Source organism: Pterocles gutturalis, unplaced genomic scaffold, assembly GCF_000699245.1.
Source record: "Pterocles gutturalis isolate BGI_N339 unplaced genomic scaffold, ASM69924v1 scaffold34788, whole genome shotgun sequence".
Taxonomy (NCBI): Eukaryota; Metazoa; Chordata; class Aves; order Pterocliformes; family Pteroclidae; genus Pterocles; species Pterocles gutturalis.
In genome coordinates, this window is record NW_010121674.1 from 21360 (window position 1) to 34335 (window position 12976).

A 12976-nucleotide genomic window follows, 5' to 3' on the forward strand; every position below is an offset into this window, starting at 1 on the left:
CAGGAATGCTGAACACTAAGAGCTGTCTCATAAATACTACAGACAGCTTTAGTTTCCTCAAAAGAAAATTAAGTGGAGTTTGGTCCTTGAAGAACTTAATGTGACCTCAGCAGTAAAATGTAAAGCCTGTTCCTTTGGCTTATACAAGCCAATGATCTAATGATGATCAAGTTCTCTTCCATGCTGTCTGGGAAAACAGTGCTTGTTTTTAAATCCTAGAGCAAGAGAAAAATAAGTACATTTGAAAGATAGAAAAAAATTATTTCTTTCTTCCTTGCAGTTTCAAAGACTTCTCTGCAGCCTTCCTCTGTATTTTTGACTTGTCAGAATACATCCACAGAACTCCGAGTCCAGTAGACCATTTAAACTAGCAGAAACATCAGTTTTAAGCAAAAACAATGGCTCTGTTTTATATCCTGTGACTGTTTATCAAGGCATTCCGCTGAGTCTTTTAAAATCCTGATTATTGTTTTTTTTCTTTCTACCAGCAGTCTCAGTCCTGGGGGCAGCTTCAGGGGAGGCAGCAAGGGAGAGGGAGGGGGAAGCCTTCTAAAGTGCTTTGTCCAGTTACTGTTTTTCCATTGTGTACTTAATGAAGTACTGGAGATTGTGCTTAGGTGAGATGGTATAATGGTTTGCTGTTGTTCCTATGTACAAACATGATCTGTGTTTCTTTACTGTAACAGGACGGCCTGTCTACTGCTGCTTTTTCATTGATTCTAGCACTTGGTATCTGCTTGAGTCTCTGAAGCCTGCAACTATCAAAAGTGATGGATGTAAAGGCTTTTGGATGTAAAGGTTCAAACATGACAGTTAAATGTTGTTTAAAAAAATATCCCACTCCTACTCAAGATGCGGACTTTTTTTAATGACGTGTATTCTCTCCATACATTGAAGTCTTGTGTTACTTCAGTCACAGCATTAAATAAAATGCCTTCAATTTTTTTGCTTTTTCTCTTCCTGCTTTCTTTGCAGTGTACATATATTGAGATTGAGCAGGTGCCGAAGACTCATGCTGTTGTGCTGAGCAGGCCCTCCTGGCTTTGGGGTGCGGAAATGGGAGCTAACGAACATGGAGTCTGTGTAGCTAATGAAGCCGTTGTGACCAGAGAGCCAGCTTCTGAATCTGAAGCCTTGCTTGGAATGGATCTTGTCAGGTGGGTGGCTTGCTGAGCTGTGACCAGCCTTTTAAACACCAAAGGTTTAAATGATGATGATACTGGGTAACAGTTTTGTGGTGTTGGCATCAGGAGATTTTAAACAATATAAGCAGGAGACCCATCTAGGCAGAGCTCCAGACACAGCTGCGTTAACAAGTAAAACACTTGGAATTTGAATCAGGCTACCAAGCATGTACGAGTCTAATGTGGGTTCACTAAACCTGCCTTGTCTACCTACTTTACAGTCTAGCAGTGGCTATTCTGACAGGTAAGAGAAATTATTACATCGTTAGTAGGGAACTGCTAACTAATTTGTAACATCAGATTGCTGGTGTGCCCTTCATTCTCCCCCACTTTACACCAGCCTACTCTGACCTAAAAAGCTTATCCTGGGCTTATAGCCAACTGTAGGCATAAACAAACTACTATGCCTCACTTCAGCCCATGCATTCCAATGCAAAATGTTGCCTGTGTATAAATGCTGGCAAACAAACTCCTGTGAGTCTGTTCATTGAAGGCTGTCTGCCTAAAAGGCTTGTGCTGCACTGTAAGTCTCAACCTACATGATGATCTTGTAGTGAAGAGAATTTAAAGGAGAGTTGGGTGGTGGAAGAAAGCTGAAAATGAAAGAACAAGAGGAAGTGATGCAGACTTACAAAGAGAAAGGGAATAAATGGGCTGAATTTAGTTTAGAGATAGAACAGGACAATAACAGTTTATTTAAGTGTATCAATGTCAGTCCTCGTTGTCCCGCTGGAATTTGCCCTAGGATATTTAATGAGCAGGCTGAACTAATTTCAGGCAAATTCTCATTCTTCTTGAGAATTAGTGAAAGATGGGAGAGGTTCTGGATGACTGGAAAAGGTTAAAAGTTGTGGCTATGCTAAGTAGTGTTAAAAAGAGTTGTCATTGTAGACCTGCTTAACCTCAGTTCCTGAAGGGGAAAAAACCCACTTAAATATAAAGGAGATGATAAATGTTTCATAATGACTGTTAGTTAAGAAAAATCCTGTCAAACCATTCTACTTTACTCCTGTAATAAGTTAGCAAATTTTATAGATAGAGGATAGGAAATACATACCTTGACTTTTAAGAGAGCATTAAAACCTTAGAAGGTATTCTCATAAGCAAGCTGGGAAGCGAATTGGAAGAAATGGTTGTTAGGTGTATAGCTACCTGAAACTGTAATTGCAAGTGTTCTCTGACTCTAATGATATATCTGCAGAAATACAGTATCTGGTTCCAGCTACCATAAACTAAGAAGAATAAGAACCAGTTGTAGAGAATGCGATGGAAATGGGAAATATGATCAGAGATCGGTAGAATCTGACCAGTGAGAAAATCATGAGGGAATTGGGTTTATGTTTCTCCTTCGTACTTTCTCTAAACTCTGTATTAATGAAGGAATCTGTGGAGAAGCTGTACCTGGGAGGACTAGTGAGTTTTATTGCATGAAGGGAGACTGAATAGACTGGGGGACTCTCATATGAAAATGTAGGACAAGCTTTTGTCAAGAAGAGAAATGTATTTGGTGACCTTCCAAGCTCCACCTTTATTTTTTCCCTCCTACTACCATCCTTTTGAAACTTTAACAAACCATTGCCTTAGATGCAGAGTTCTGCTTATTTTGGTCACAGTTATTGCAGTTTCAAAATACTGGTTTACCCTCACTAGCAACTTGTGATATAAAAATAAGGAGAAGCTGGTCATAAACTAACAGTGGTCATCACCTGTGGATACTACCCTCCCTCTCTTCCTTCTTATCTGCAGAAGAAATTGTTCATAGCTCAAAGGCAGAGTGTGCTTCAGGCAGGGAGAAGTAGAGATGGGTTGCAGACTACCATCTGCCTCTTGTTCCAGCCAAAGTAATTCTTTCTCTTACTGTGAAGACTTATACAATTGCATTAAACTTACTTGTTTCGGATCACCTCATTGAATAGAGAGACATCAAGTACAAAATCAGTCACACAGGCTGCACTGAAGCAGCTGGCACCAGCTCTGCTTCTTTTTACTCATCTGCAACTAATTCTATTGCTCAGGATTTATTAGAATAAAGTGAGGCATTTTAAGCATAAGTAGGAAATGCGCATCTCTGTTGCTCAAAGGTTTCTCACGCCTATGTGTATGTTGGACTTCTGCATCTATGTCAGGTCTTAGCTGGAGGATGAAGACTGACACTCTGCATGTGCATGTATGGCTAGCTGCTTGCAAAAGGAACTAAAGCTTTATACTCTGAAACGTGTTCTTCACAGGAGGTGTAAGAGTTGTCAATTCAGGAATGTCATCCAGTTATCAGAATCAAATTTTGCTTGAATGCTCAGGCTCCCCTAAGAGGTTGCTTCTATATTCTCTTGAAGTGATTATTCTTTTTCTGTAGGGGAGACTTCTCTCTCTTTGAAGAGGAATTTAAAATCCAGCCAACATGGGCAAAGGTTGTAGGTGGCTGTTTTGAGAGCACATGGTGTTAAACAGGCCAGAGGCATCTTTCACCAGGGTAGTATAATTCTGAAGTCAGCATGTTTTGTTGTTGAAATAGGAAACTGAAAATTCATCCTGTAACCTCAATGACAAAGCATTTTTTTCAATGAAGATCACAATGGACATCAGTAAAGATGTATTTCACAAAGTTCTTAGCTTGTTTAGTAACTGGCTACTGTCTCAATGACTGAAAATAGTGTGTTACCTAGTATATACTGCTATATCTGAGGATTAAGACAGATATTGACAGATTTTTACCTTGATAGTATATCACAGCATGTCAGAACATATGAATGATTCTGAAGAAGTGAATGAAGTTTGTGTGATTGACTTGAGGGGTAGAAGTTGGCCCTACTCCATGCAGGCTTGTCCCCATCCTAGTTTATCTGAATGGAGAACAACAGGTTCTAGCACGAATTCCTAAGAATTTTTTTTTTGTTCTAGGGATTTATTCAAAAGCTGGTCTTTGAGAGCTGCACCAGTATCACTATATTGGTTGGCTTATCGTGATTCTTTTCACATATTCCTGCTAGAGTGGCTGCGGTTTTGTTTATTTTTTGGAGGCACAGTTGCCTTTATAAGGCACGTGATTATTTAGGGAAGCACATTCGTATGAAGAGATGGTATACTATTTTGCTTATGCTGATACAGTTAGAACAGGACAATGTTATCATACAAAAGTTATATATGAAGAAACCTGCCAAGTAAACCCCTATTTTCACATTGTTTTCTTAATTTTTAATCTGTATGTGTTTGTATTATTTCTTCATTCTTTTCATCACTGATACCATCACTTTTTTCAGAGCCACACAGAGATGCCAATCTTGGCAGGGAGTCAAGAATGCTCGTTAAAATGGTATTAATTTTTTTACCAATTTCTTTCCTTAGAGGCACCGAAACTGAATAAAGTAGAATGTCATCATCATGTATGTTAGTTTCTTCATTTGGAAAGTCTGCATCTGTAACTGATATCTGAAGTTGAAAAGCTTAAGATAATGTTGTTTTGACAAGGTTATAATATGCTGTGATAACTTACTGGAGGTACTGAGGCAGTGGATTATACTAAGTCACTGAAAATTTCTTAATGAATAATTCTAGTTCATATTTGGTGGTGAAATTACTTAAAACTTTTCTTCCAGCTCGCCTTGAAGGGTACTCTGAAATATGTTAGTGGGAGGGTTATGCTGCAGTTACCCAGCACACTGATGCTGAGATAACTGGCAAGACCTACAGTTTTGTGGACATGAGCTGTGTGATGGTTGTGTAGGGTGTGTTTTTTTGTTTTCTTTGTTTTTTGCTGTCCCTTGTGACTGGCAGATAGGAGCACCCAAACAAAAGCAGAGCCTAGGCCTTTGTTAAATTGAAGTGAATGTAACGTTGGAGCAATTTGCAAAAAAAAAAAAAAAGTAAAAGATATTTCTTCAGCCTGAATCTCTGCTGTAGATTTGACAGAGAAAGCTAGACTCTAACCATCTTGGAAGGAAAAGTTCAGGGAGACAAAAGTTCTAGTGTGACGTTTTGTCTCTTGGCAGTTTTTTGATCATATTTAACCTAATGCTTTTGGTCATAAATTGGGGAAAAGAGAGCAGATTAACACTGAATCCAGTGACTGTATGGTCACCAAGTTAGTTGTCAGCCCATTCATTTACCTGTGGCAGTGACAGCTCTTGGAGTTGTTCTTAGGGAATAAATAAGACATGCTTTTGGACTGGCTATGGTTGTCTATGGTATATGCTAAGACTGACATCTTTGTATTGCTCTGAAAAACTGATTGCACCAGTGATGGAAAGAATGAAGGAATAACATAAATGCATAGGGACTGAAAATTGAGACAACAATGTAAAACAAGTTTCCACTAGTAAGAGAAACAAGATGAAAGGGAAAGACTACAAATGCAAAGTAAGAAGATGATGGGGGAGAAATTGTCACTTTAAGTTAGGATCTGAAATTCTAGATGTCTCTCCTTTGTCACTAACTCAATAGATGCTGCTGAGACAAAAACACTGCTTTCAGTAATTCAGCCTAAAACAAGGCTAATTGTGGCCAGCTACTTAACAAAGCAGGCCCAGTCCAGAGAACAGGTTGAAAGTATTTAGATCAACAAATTTATATTCAAGTTATCAGGACCCGATTTGTGTGTTGTAGTTTTCAGGAAAGAAATAGTGTTTTCTTGTTGTGTTTCCAGGGAAATGGAAAGTGCTAGCATAGTACTTAAATTTAAAAAGGTTAATTTGTTGGAACTATCCATCAGTCAAAATGAATTTGTCCATAGAGCTTTTAGAGAAATGTAAACACAGAGGAAAATATTAAGGTGACATAACCAACAGAGAGAAATTTTGGACTGATCCAGGTAACTCTCCCAAAGGGTAGAGGTACAGATACGCTGTTGTTTGCAATACTGCATTTCCTCATTACCAGTAATTGCATTTTGGAACCAGTGGAATAGTTTGCAGGTCTGATTTGGACTCCTGTGGTTACTGCTTTCATTGTTGACTTCATTAGGGCTGTAAATTGTCTCAAGGGATTATTTCATCCCATGTATTCAAGGCAAGATACAGTCATTCCCAATAGCTTTGTGAAACCTATTCTCGTGCCTCAGTTTACTTTTCCCTAAAATACCGTTTCTTTGTTCAAGCATTCTTTTAAAATCATGTTCTTTCAGACCTGTGGTTACTCTTAGTTCAGCTGGAAGCTGTATATGGTGTTTAATTGTTAAACATTTTTTGGGAGAAGCCTCTGCAGGAACACTGAATCATGACTGTGCACAAATACTTCTACCTACAGCGTGCAATATGCATCAAAGTATAACATACATCTAGCTTCCATGGCCAGTTAAATATTGGCGCATTGGGAAAGAGGTTGTAGAGACATTGTAATACTGAACGCTCCTTCCCTTTTTTGATCTCTGGTAATATTAATTTGCAATTTCTGGCTCTTCTGTACAGAAAAGTAAACTTGCATACAGCGTTACTCTAAAAAGATATTTGCGAATTGTCCTTCAAATTTATTCTGCCTGGAGGTGGGGGGGGATAAATAGAGCATTGCATGTCTACAGTGCAGTTGAGGCCATTGGTTGATAATTGGACTCTTTTTTTAAAAAAATAAACCAGCTATGATAGGCTTGAGTGTAAAGAACCAGTAGAAAACAAAGATTTGAAACACATCAATAATTTAATAGCTCATCCTGTAATTCTAGTAACTCATTAAAGCAAGAATTCTTACACTAGGCATACCTGACCCTTGGGTATTTTAAAACCAGATCTGTTCTGATGCTTAAAATTAATAACTTACAGAGACCTCACTGTTACATGTCTGTCTGAATCTCTGTCTTACTCTCTTCTTATAGACTTGGCCTAGAAAGAGGTGCAACAGCTAAAGAAGCATTGGATGTAATAGTTACTCTGTTGGAAGAGCATGGACAAGGTGGAAATTATTATGAAGATGGGAGTTCATGCCATACTTTCCAAAGTGCATTTTTGATTGTGGACAGAAATGAAGCCTGGATACTGGAGACTTCTGGAAAGTACTGGGCAGCAGAAAAAATCACAGGTCAGTTTATCATTTACAGCAAACTTCTCTCTCATAATAAATAGCTGTGAAGAATTGTCTTGGAAGAATTGGTCTTAAAGACACTGAGTTTAAAGAAGTGACTAATTTATGCAAGTGTTTGATTAAATCATGGATTCTAACCTTCTTCTAGATTAGTACTATTATTTTTTTAAATGTTTATTTGCGTTGGCTGATGTAATTTAAGTCTCCAGCTTCACAGAAAATGCTACCTGTACACATAAGCTACATAATAATCATTGTGCTTACATTTTTATCTTTGGTAAATGTTGTATTTTCCCAGATTTTCTTACTGTTTGGAATGTATCAAGTATCTGTTCAGTAGAGTTAATGCCCAAATTGTTACTTACAAGTTTAAAATATTAAGAGGGAAGGATAAGCATTGATAGCTTTGAGAAAAGGGCTTGTGTTAAGTGGTAAATTGAATGGGGTTCTGCTCGTTACTAGAGTCCCCTCATATCCCCATTTCTTATCTGATACTGCAGAACAATACTTTTCTGCTCTTTAAACTTGTGGGTGGTTTCTTTTTTCTGTATGTGTGAAGCCAGAGCTGCCAAACTTCTAGATTTCACTGGCTTGGTGGCTGAACTTATTTAAAACTTTGCTGGCAAATAGGTGCTGCCTTAATATAATATGATTGTCTAAGGCGTATATTTAATTTATTCTCAGTTGGTTTTTGTTTTGAAGTGATTTTTATTTTCATAAGAGTAGGGCTTTAAAAAATTTTCTTACATTTGAATGAATTAAAAATTCATATAATTTAACAGGATTTTTATCTTCCATGCTTTGAGCTATGACGGATCTTTTAACTTCCCCTTCACTGAAAGGTAGGAGATAGCAGAGATGGGGAGGACGGGGGTTTAACTTTGTTGAAAATACCAGAGCAAAGAAATAACACCAGGCTGTGTAATGTTTTGTGATGGCCTACTGTCAGTTCATGCCATCAAATATGGCAGGGATGGCGTTTGCCCAAGCAAAGCTTGCATTTTAAGGATGCCCACAAGATGGAGGAAGTCTTCTAGCACAAACAGATACCAAACATAGAGGAGGGAAGACTGATGATGCTGTCCAGATAAAATCAGAATTCTGGAAAGCAGTTGGCTCCTGAGGTTTGTAGGATTATGCAATGACAGCTTGCCTTCTTCTGTTGACCTACCTGGCTGATATTCGATGAACAGTGTTTCTTATTTAGCCTTTTTAGCTGCATCAGCAATACATAACCTTCACGTCCTTCTTCCCAGCAAATAAACTGGCGCCTTCCTCTGCTGCTTGCAGCTTTTTGAAGTGATACTGCAGCTCTGTTCTGATTTCTAGCAGCTCATTTCTCTTCAGGAGGTCCCTGTAAGCTGCAGATAGAATGGTTTCCATCCCCTGTAGCCTACTGAGGTTGCCAGGAGGAAAGGCTGCTGGCTACGCAAGAACTCTGCATTTCATACTTTCTTCAAGGGGTTCTTTTCTGCAACCATAAGCTTTCAAGTGAATGCACAAATGCTGCTAAAACAGGGAAAATGTGTCATTCCCCACTGTGAAGGCGTTTTTTTTTTTTCCTGGCTCTGTCCTCAGAGTTGTTCTAATATTACTGCTGCAGTTCTGTAAAGCTTATAGTGAATGTTTACCAAGCAGCAGTTTGACAGTAATTTAAGGATAAACACTTTAAAATCCTCCCTATTGCTGTTCTTCAGTCTTGAGTGGAAAAATTTATTTGCTTGAGAAATTTTCATTTTTTTGAGGGGAATCAAAACAATGAAATACTGTTTTACATGAGTTACTAGATGTAATATTTAAAGAGCTTTTAAGGAGTGGCTTGCCTAGCTTGTTACGAACACAAATATTCCTATCCCTCAAGTCAAGAAAATTCCCTGAAGGGTATGCTGTTTGAAAGTGTGAATCAGAACAAACTGTCAGTGAGCTAGTATAAGTCAGAACTGAATGACAGTGCCTTTTTGCAGACTGATATACAGAACTTCCTACTACAAGTTTTTACTCATTTAAATTACATGCTTGAGGCATTACAAAAGCAAGCTTACTTTTGTGGAAGGCAGTATTAAGCACTTTCACAAATACTGCTTTAGTTTCTGTTTAAGAAAAAGTTTTGCAAAATTCCAGAATCTGGTTTTATTTTAGTTTACAGTTTTACTTTACCAGTGGCTTCCAACGCATTTGCTTTATTCTCTCTGAGGAGTATGTGCAGCAGCCGCTGTTAGTCATGCTGTAGATACATGGGTATAAGCACTGCGGTATTTTTGAGAAAAGCAAATTAAAAACCCCTTTAATATTCTTTGAAGGTTACTTACATTTTCTTTTTACTTCATGCTATTTTAAAATTTAAGATTAAAAATGAAGTTTAATTTAAGCCTATCTTGCCGCTTACAATAAAATAGTTTTTCAACTGGGAAGCTTAAAGCAATTGGTAAGTTTTTTAAAACATTTTTGAAATTAAATTTTCAGTTTTGAGTGGCAAAGAAGGGTCATTAGATTAAATGCAGCTTTGATGAAATATATTTTGAAATCAAGTCAGACCTCAAGCCTTGTTGTGGCAGTGGAACACACCATTGGAGAAAAGATTAGGCAGGTGCCTTTGACCACTGTTACTTGGTGATCAGAATGTATGAGGTATGGATTGTGAAACTGGTATTCTGACTAAATAGCACTATTAATCACAAGGCCGTGAAAATACCTAAGTAGGGCACAGAGAACTGAGCACTGCAACCTGCAGTGACTGGTAGTTCTGCGTAAGTGTAGTTATGCCGTCATGCCAAATGTACATCATAACCAATGGTTTAATTTGTTTCCTAATTGAAATTACATTGTCCTTCCAGCTTCTCCCAGAATAACTGTATTAATGCTCTCTCTTAATATGCTCTCTTTTAATATTAATGCTCTCTTTTAATATGCTCTTTCTACAGAGGGGGTGAAATGCATTTGCAATCAGCTTTCATTAACTACAAAAATTGATGCTGAACATCCTGAACTAAGGAATTACGTGAAAAGTCAAGGCTGGTGGAATGGAGACTCAGACTTCAATTTTTCTGAAGTGTTCTCTCTTGCTGATGGCCATTTAGCCTGCTGTTCTGGCAGGGAGAGCCTTGAAAAGCAAGGTGGTAAGTGTTGAACCATCTTTCTGTGTGTGCAGCGGGATTTTCAGTCTCTACTGCTTCCTTTCAGGCATTCTGTCCAGAACTACATGAGACTGAGGAGAATACCTCTACATGTAAACCATGTGGAAGGGAAGACCAGAACTGAAGACTGTCCCTAAACTTGACACTGTTTAGGATGAAGCCTTTAATGTATCCCTCAAGTTTAAGGTTTTAAAACCAGATTGCAATTATAAAATAGCTTTCTTCACTGTTGTTCTGATGTGCATGATGTGGCACTACGTTTTTGGTTTGGTGTAATTACAGTGGCCCTACCTAATACTAAAATAATAGTATTAAAAAATAAAAATGTATGACAAGTTCAAGCTCAATGGATTGTACATTTTGGGAGGTTTGCTTAGGTTTTTGGGGAAGGAATTAAGATGATAGTTTAAGGAAGAGCAATGGTAGTCAGGTGCAAACTGAAGTCCCTTTTTCATTGTCAAGCAGAACAAAATTACCAGAACAGGCAATGTGCCTTCAGTCAAAGGAAGGGTTTATTTCCAGACCAAAAATTTATTAATGACTTAAGTTCACTGCAGCTGGCCAAAATGGCTCTGAAATGACCAGCCTGCAGCAGTGCATAGCTGACAGGTATCTGTTCTTTCATATGTGAAAAATGGTACAAATCATCTTTATATAAAAAGCCCTTTACTATAGATGTGAATTTACTAGATTGTTAGCGTTTTCACATGTTGGCAGATGTCAGGAAGAGTGTAGAGGTGAAGTATTTATTCTCATGCAGAGTTCCTGCTAACTATAGAATTACATGGAGCGTGATTTGTATCTGAGAGGCAGATACAATAATTCTAAAGGTCCAAAGGTGAAATAAACCTGGATTATAGCACTAAAAAGCCTCAGGTCCACTACAGACAGATGCCTATGGCTGCAAATCTTGCAGACTGCTGGGTCATTCTGTGTCTTGTGTTGTAGTGAGGCACCTGTGCATGGAAGGGTGAGTCAGTGCTGGGTTTGAGAAGTTGCTAGGGTAATGCAAGAAAATACGGAGGTGCTGTGCAGAGAAAGCTGTGATAAGACACAGGCAGGAAACAGAATGAGAACAGAGGATTCTTGTAGATAGTGGTTTGGAGAAAATTCTTAGTGTCTATGTCTGCTGCTGTAACACCCTGTGAATGTGAGATGGTGTTTCAAAATTTTGTCTGAGAGCTAAGGGAAATAGGTGAGAAATGGCAGGTCAGTGTGCTCCCATTCTGCCTGGGCTTGGGTAGAGGTAGCTTCTTAGGCAAAAATTAGTGTCTTATGTAAGTAGTCTTGTTCATAGTGACTGCTAAACCAGTATTGCAGACATGATGGCCTTCTTCCTGAAAAATACCTTTTTAATGACATTTCTCCCTACCTAGCAATTGTCATGCCTAATTAATGCTTCTTACTGTTCTCTTTTATTAGCTAAGCAAGTTCATTCTGGGTTTACATTGTTTAAATAGAAACTATTAGCTGTAAATTGTGACATGCCTGTGTTGAGTGTCACTGGTCATATCAGGCCAAAGCCCATTAAGGCTAAAATCCTTGCCTAGGGTCCAAGTCATTGAACACCCAGGAATTCTTTTTTCCCTCCCTTCATATAGGTGACGTTTCTGCGCAAGCTATGATTGATGTCCTGCGTGACAAGGATAGTGGTGTCTGTGTGGACTCTGAATCTTTCCTTACTACAGCTAGCATAGTGTCTGTTCTGCCTCAAGACCCTAGTTTTCCCTGTGTTCATTACTTTACTGGCACGCCAGACCCTTCAAGGTAAGCCATGGCATTGGGGTTCCCTGGGTGCAGAGCAGATGATGGGTTGAAAGTTATTAAACAAACCCTGATAACTGAATTGGAACATGCTTCAAGAGCATGTTCTCATCAGAAATGCAATCAGTAGTTGTTGGTGTGTAATCCGGCAGTGCTGTATTACTGAACTGCATCTTGCTGCAATTCTAAATGGACACCACTGTGCTGAAAAGGCAGATCTGCAACTTTGCCTAAATGCAGAGCTTCTAGATTAAATACAGTTTAGGGAGGACCTAGGAACTACTACTCCAGCATAGTTGGCCTTCCCATACGTTCTTGTTGAGATGATGAGGTGGTTGACCATTTTAGTCACTTCTTATGAATAGGTGAGTGCAAAACTGAAACAAATGAAGTGTCTGAATATCAGAGGGGTTGTTTGCTATAGGTAGCCTTGTACGACATCAAAACGTCAACAGAGCAAAACATCTGCAACTCCCAGGTATCCCAAGTACGTGGTTTTTTTTTTTTTTTATTGGAGGGAAAATTTCCTGTTGGTTTAAATGATGTCTTCTATAGTTGAAAGCAGCAGAGGAGAAAAGGGAACTCGTGGGCCAGATCATCAAAGAACTAATGAATTATCTTGTGTTTTAAACAGAATCCACCTGGGATTCACAGAAATTAAACGAAACCACTTGCAGTTATTCAGGAGATCTGCCAGTTGCATTGAGGTAAAGAGGTTATGGGGAGAAGAAAATGGTGCCCTTGAATAGCTGACAGTCATTCCTATAAGAAGAGTGGTAGTAAGCATTAGGTTCTACCTACTACACAAGTCATCCATGCTAAAGGGACTTTCTACCCACCTTGCATTACGCAACTCTGCAAGTCCAGGTGGCGGCTGGTCACCAGTGG

General features: G+C 38.7%; 1 protein-coding gene across 1 annotated transcript in view; it reads left to right on the forward strand.

The window, feature by feature from the left end:
• Positions 1-12095, forward strand: part of SCRN1 (secernin 1) — a 23476-nt gene extending 11381 nt beyond the window's left edge. Inside the window, exons 2-5 of the mRNA XM_010077325.1 lie at positions 976-1157; positions 6985-7187; positions 10112-10306; positions 11926-12095. Coding sequence (XP_010075627.1) covers positions 976-1157; positions 6985-7187; positions 10112-10306; positions 11926-12095 — 750 coding nt within the window. The remainder of the gene's footprint in view (positions 1-975; positions 1158-6984; positions 7188-10111; positions 10307-11925) is intronic.
• Positions 12096-12976: the final 881 nt, after the last annotated feature.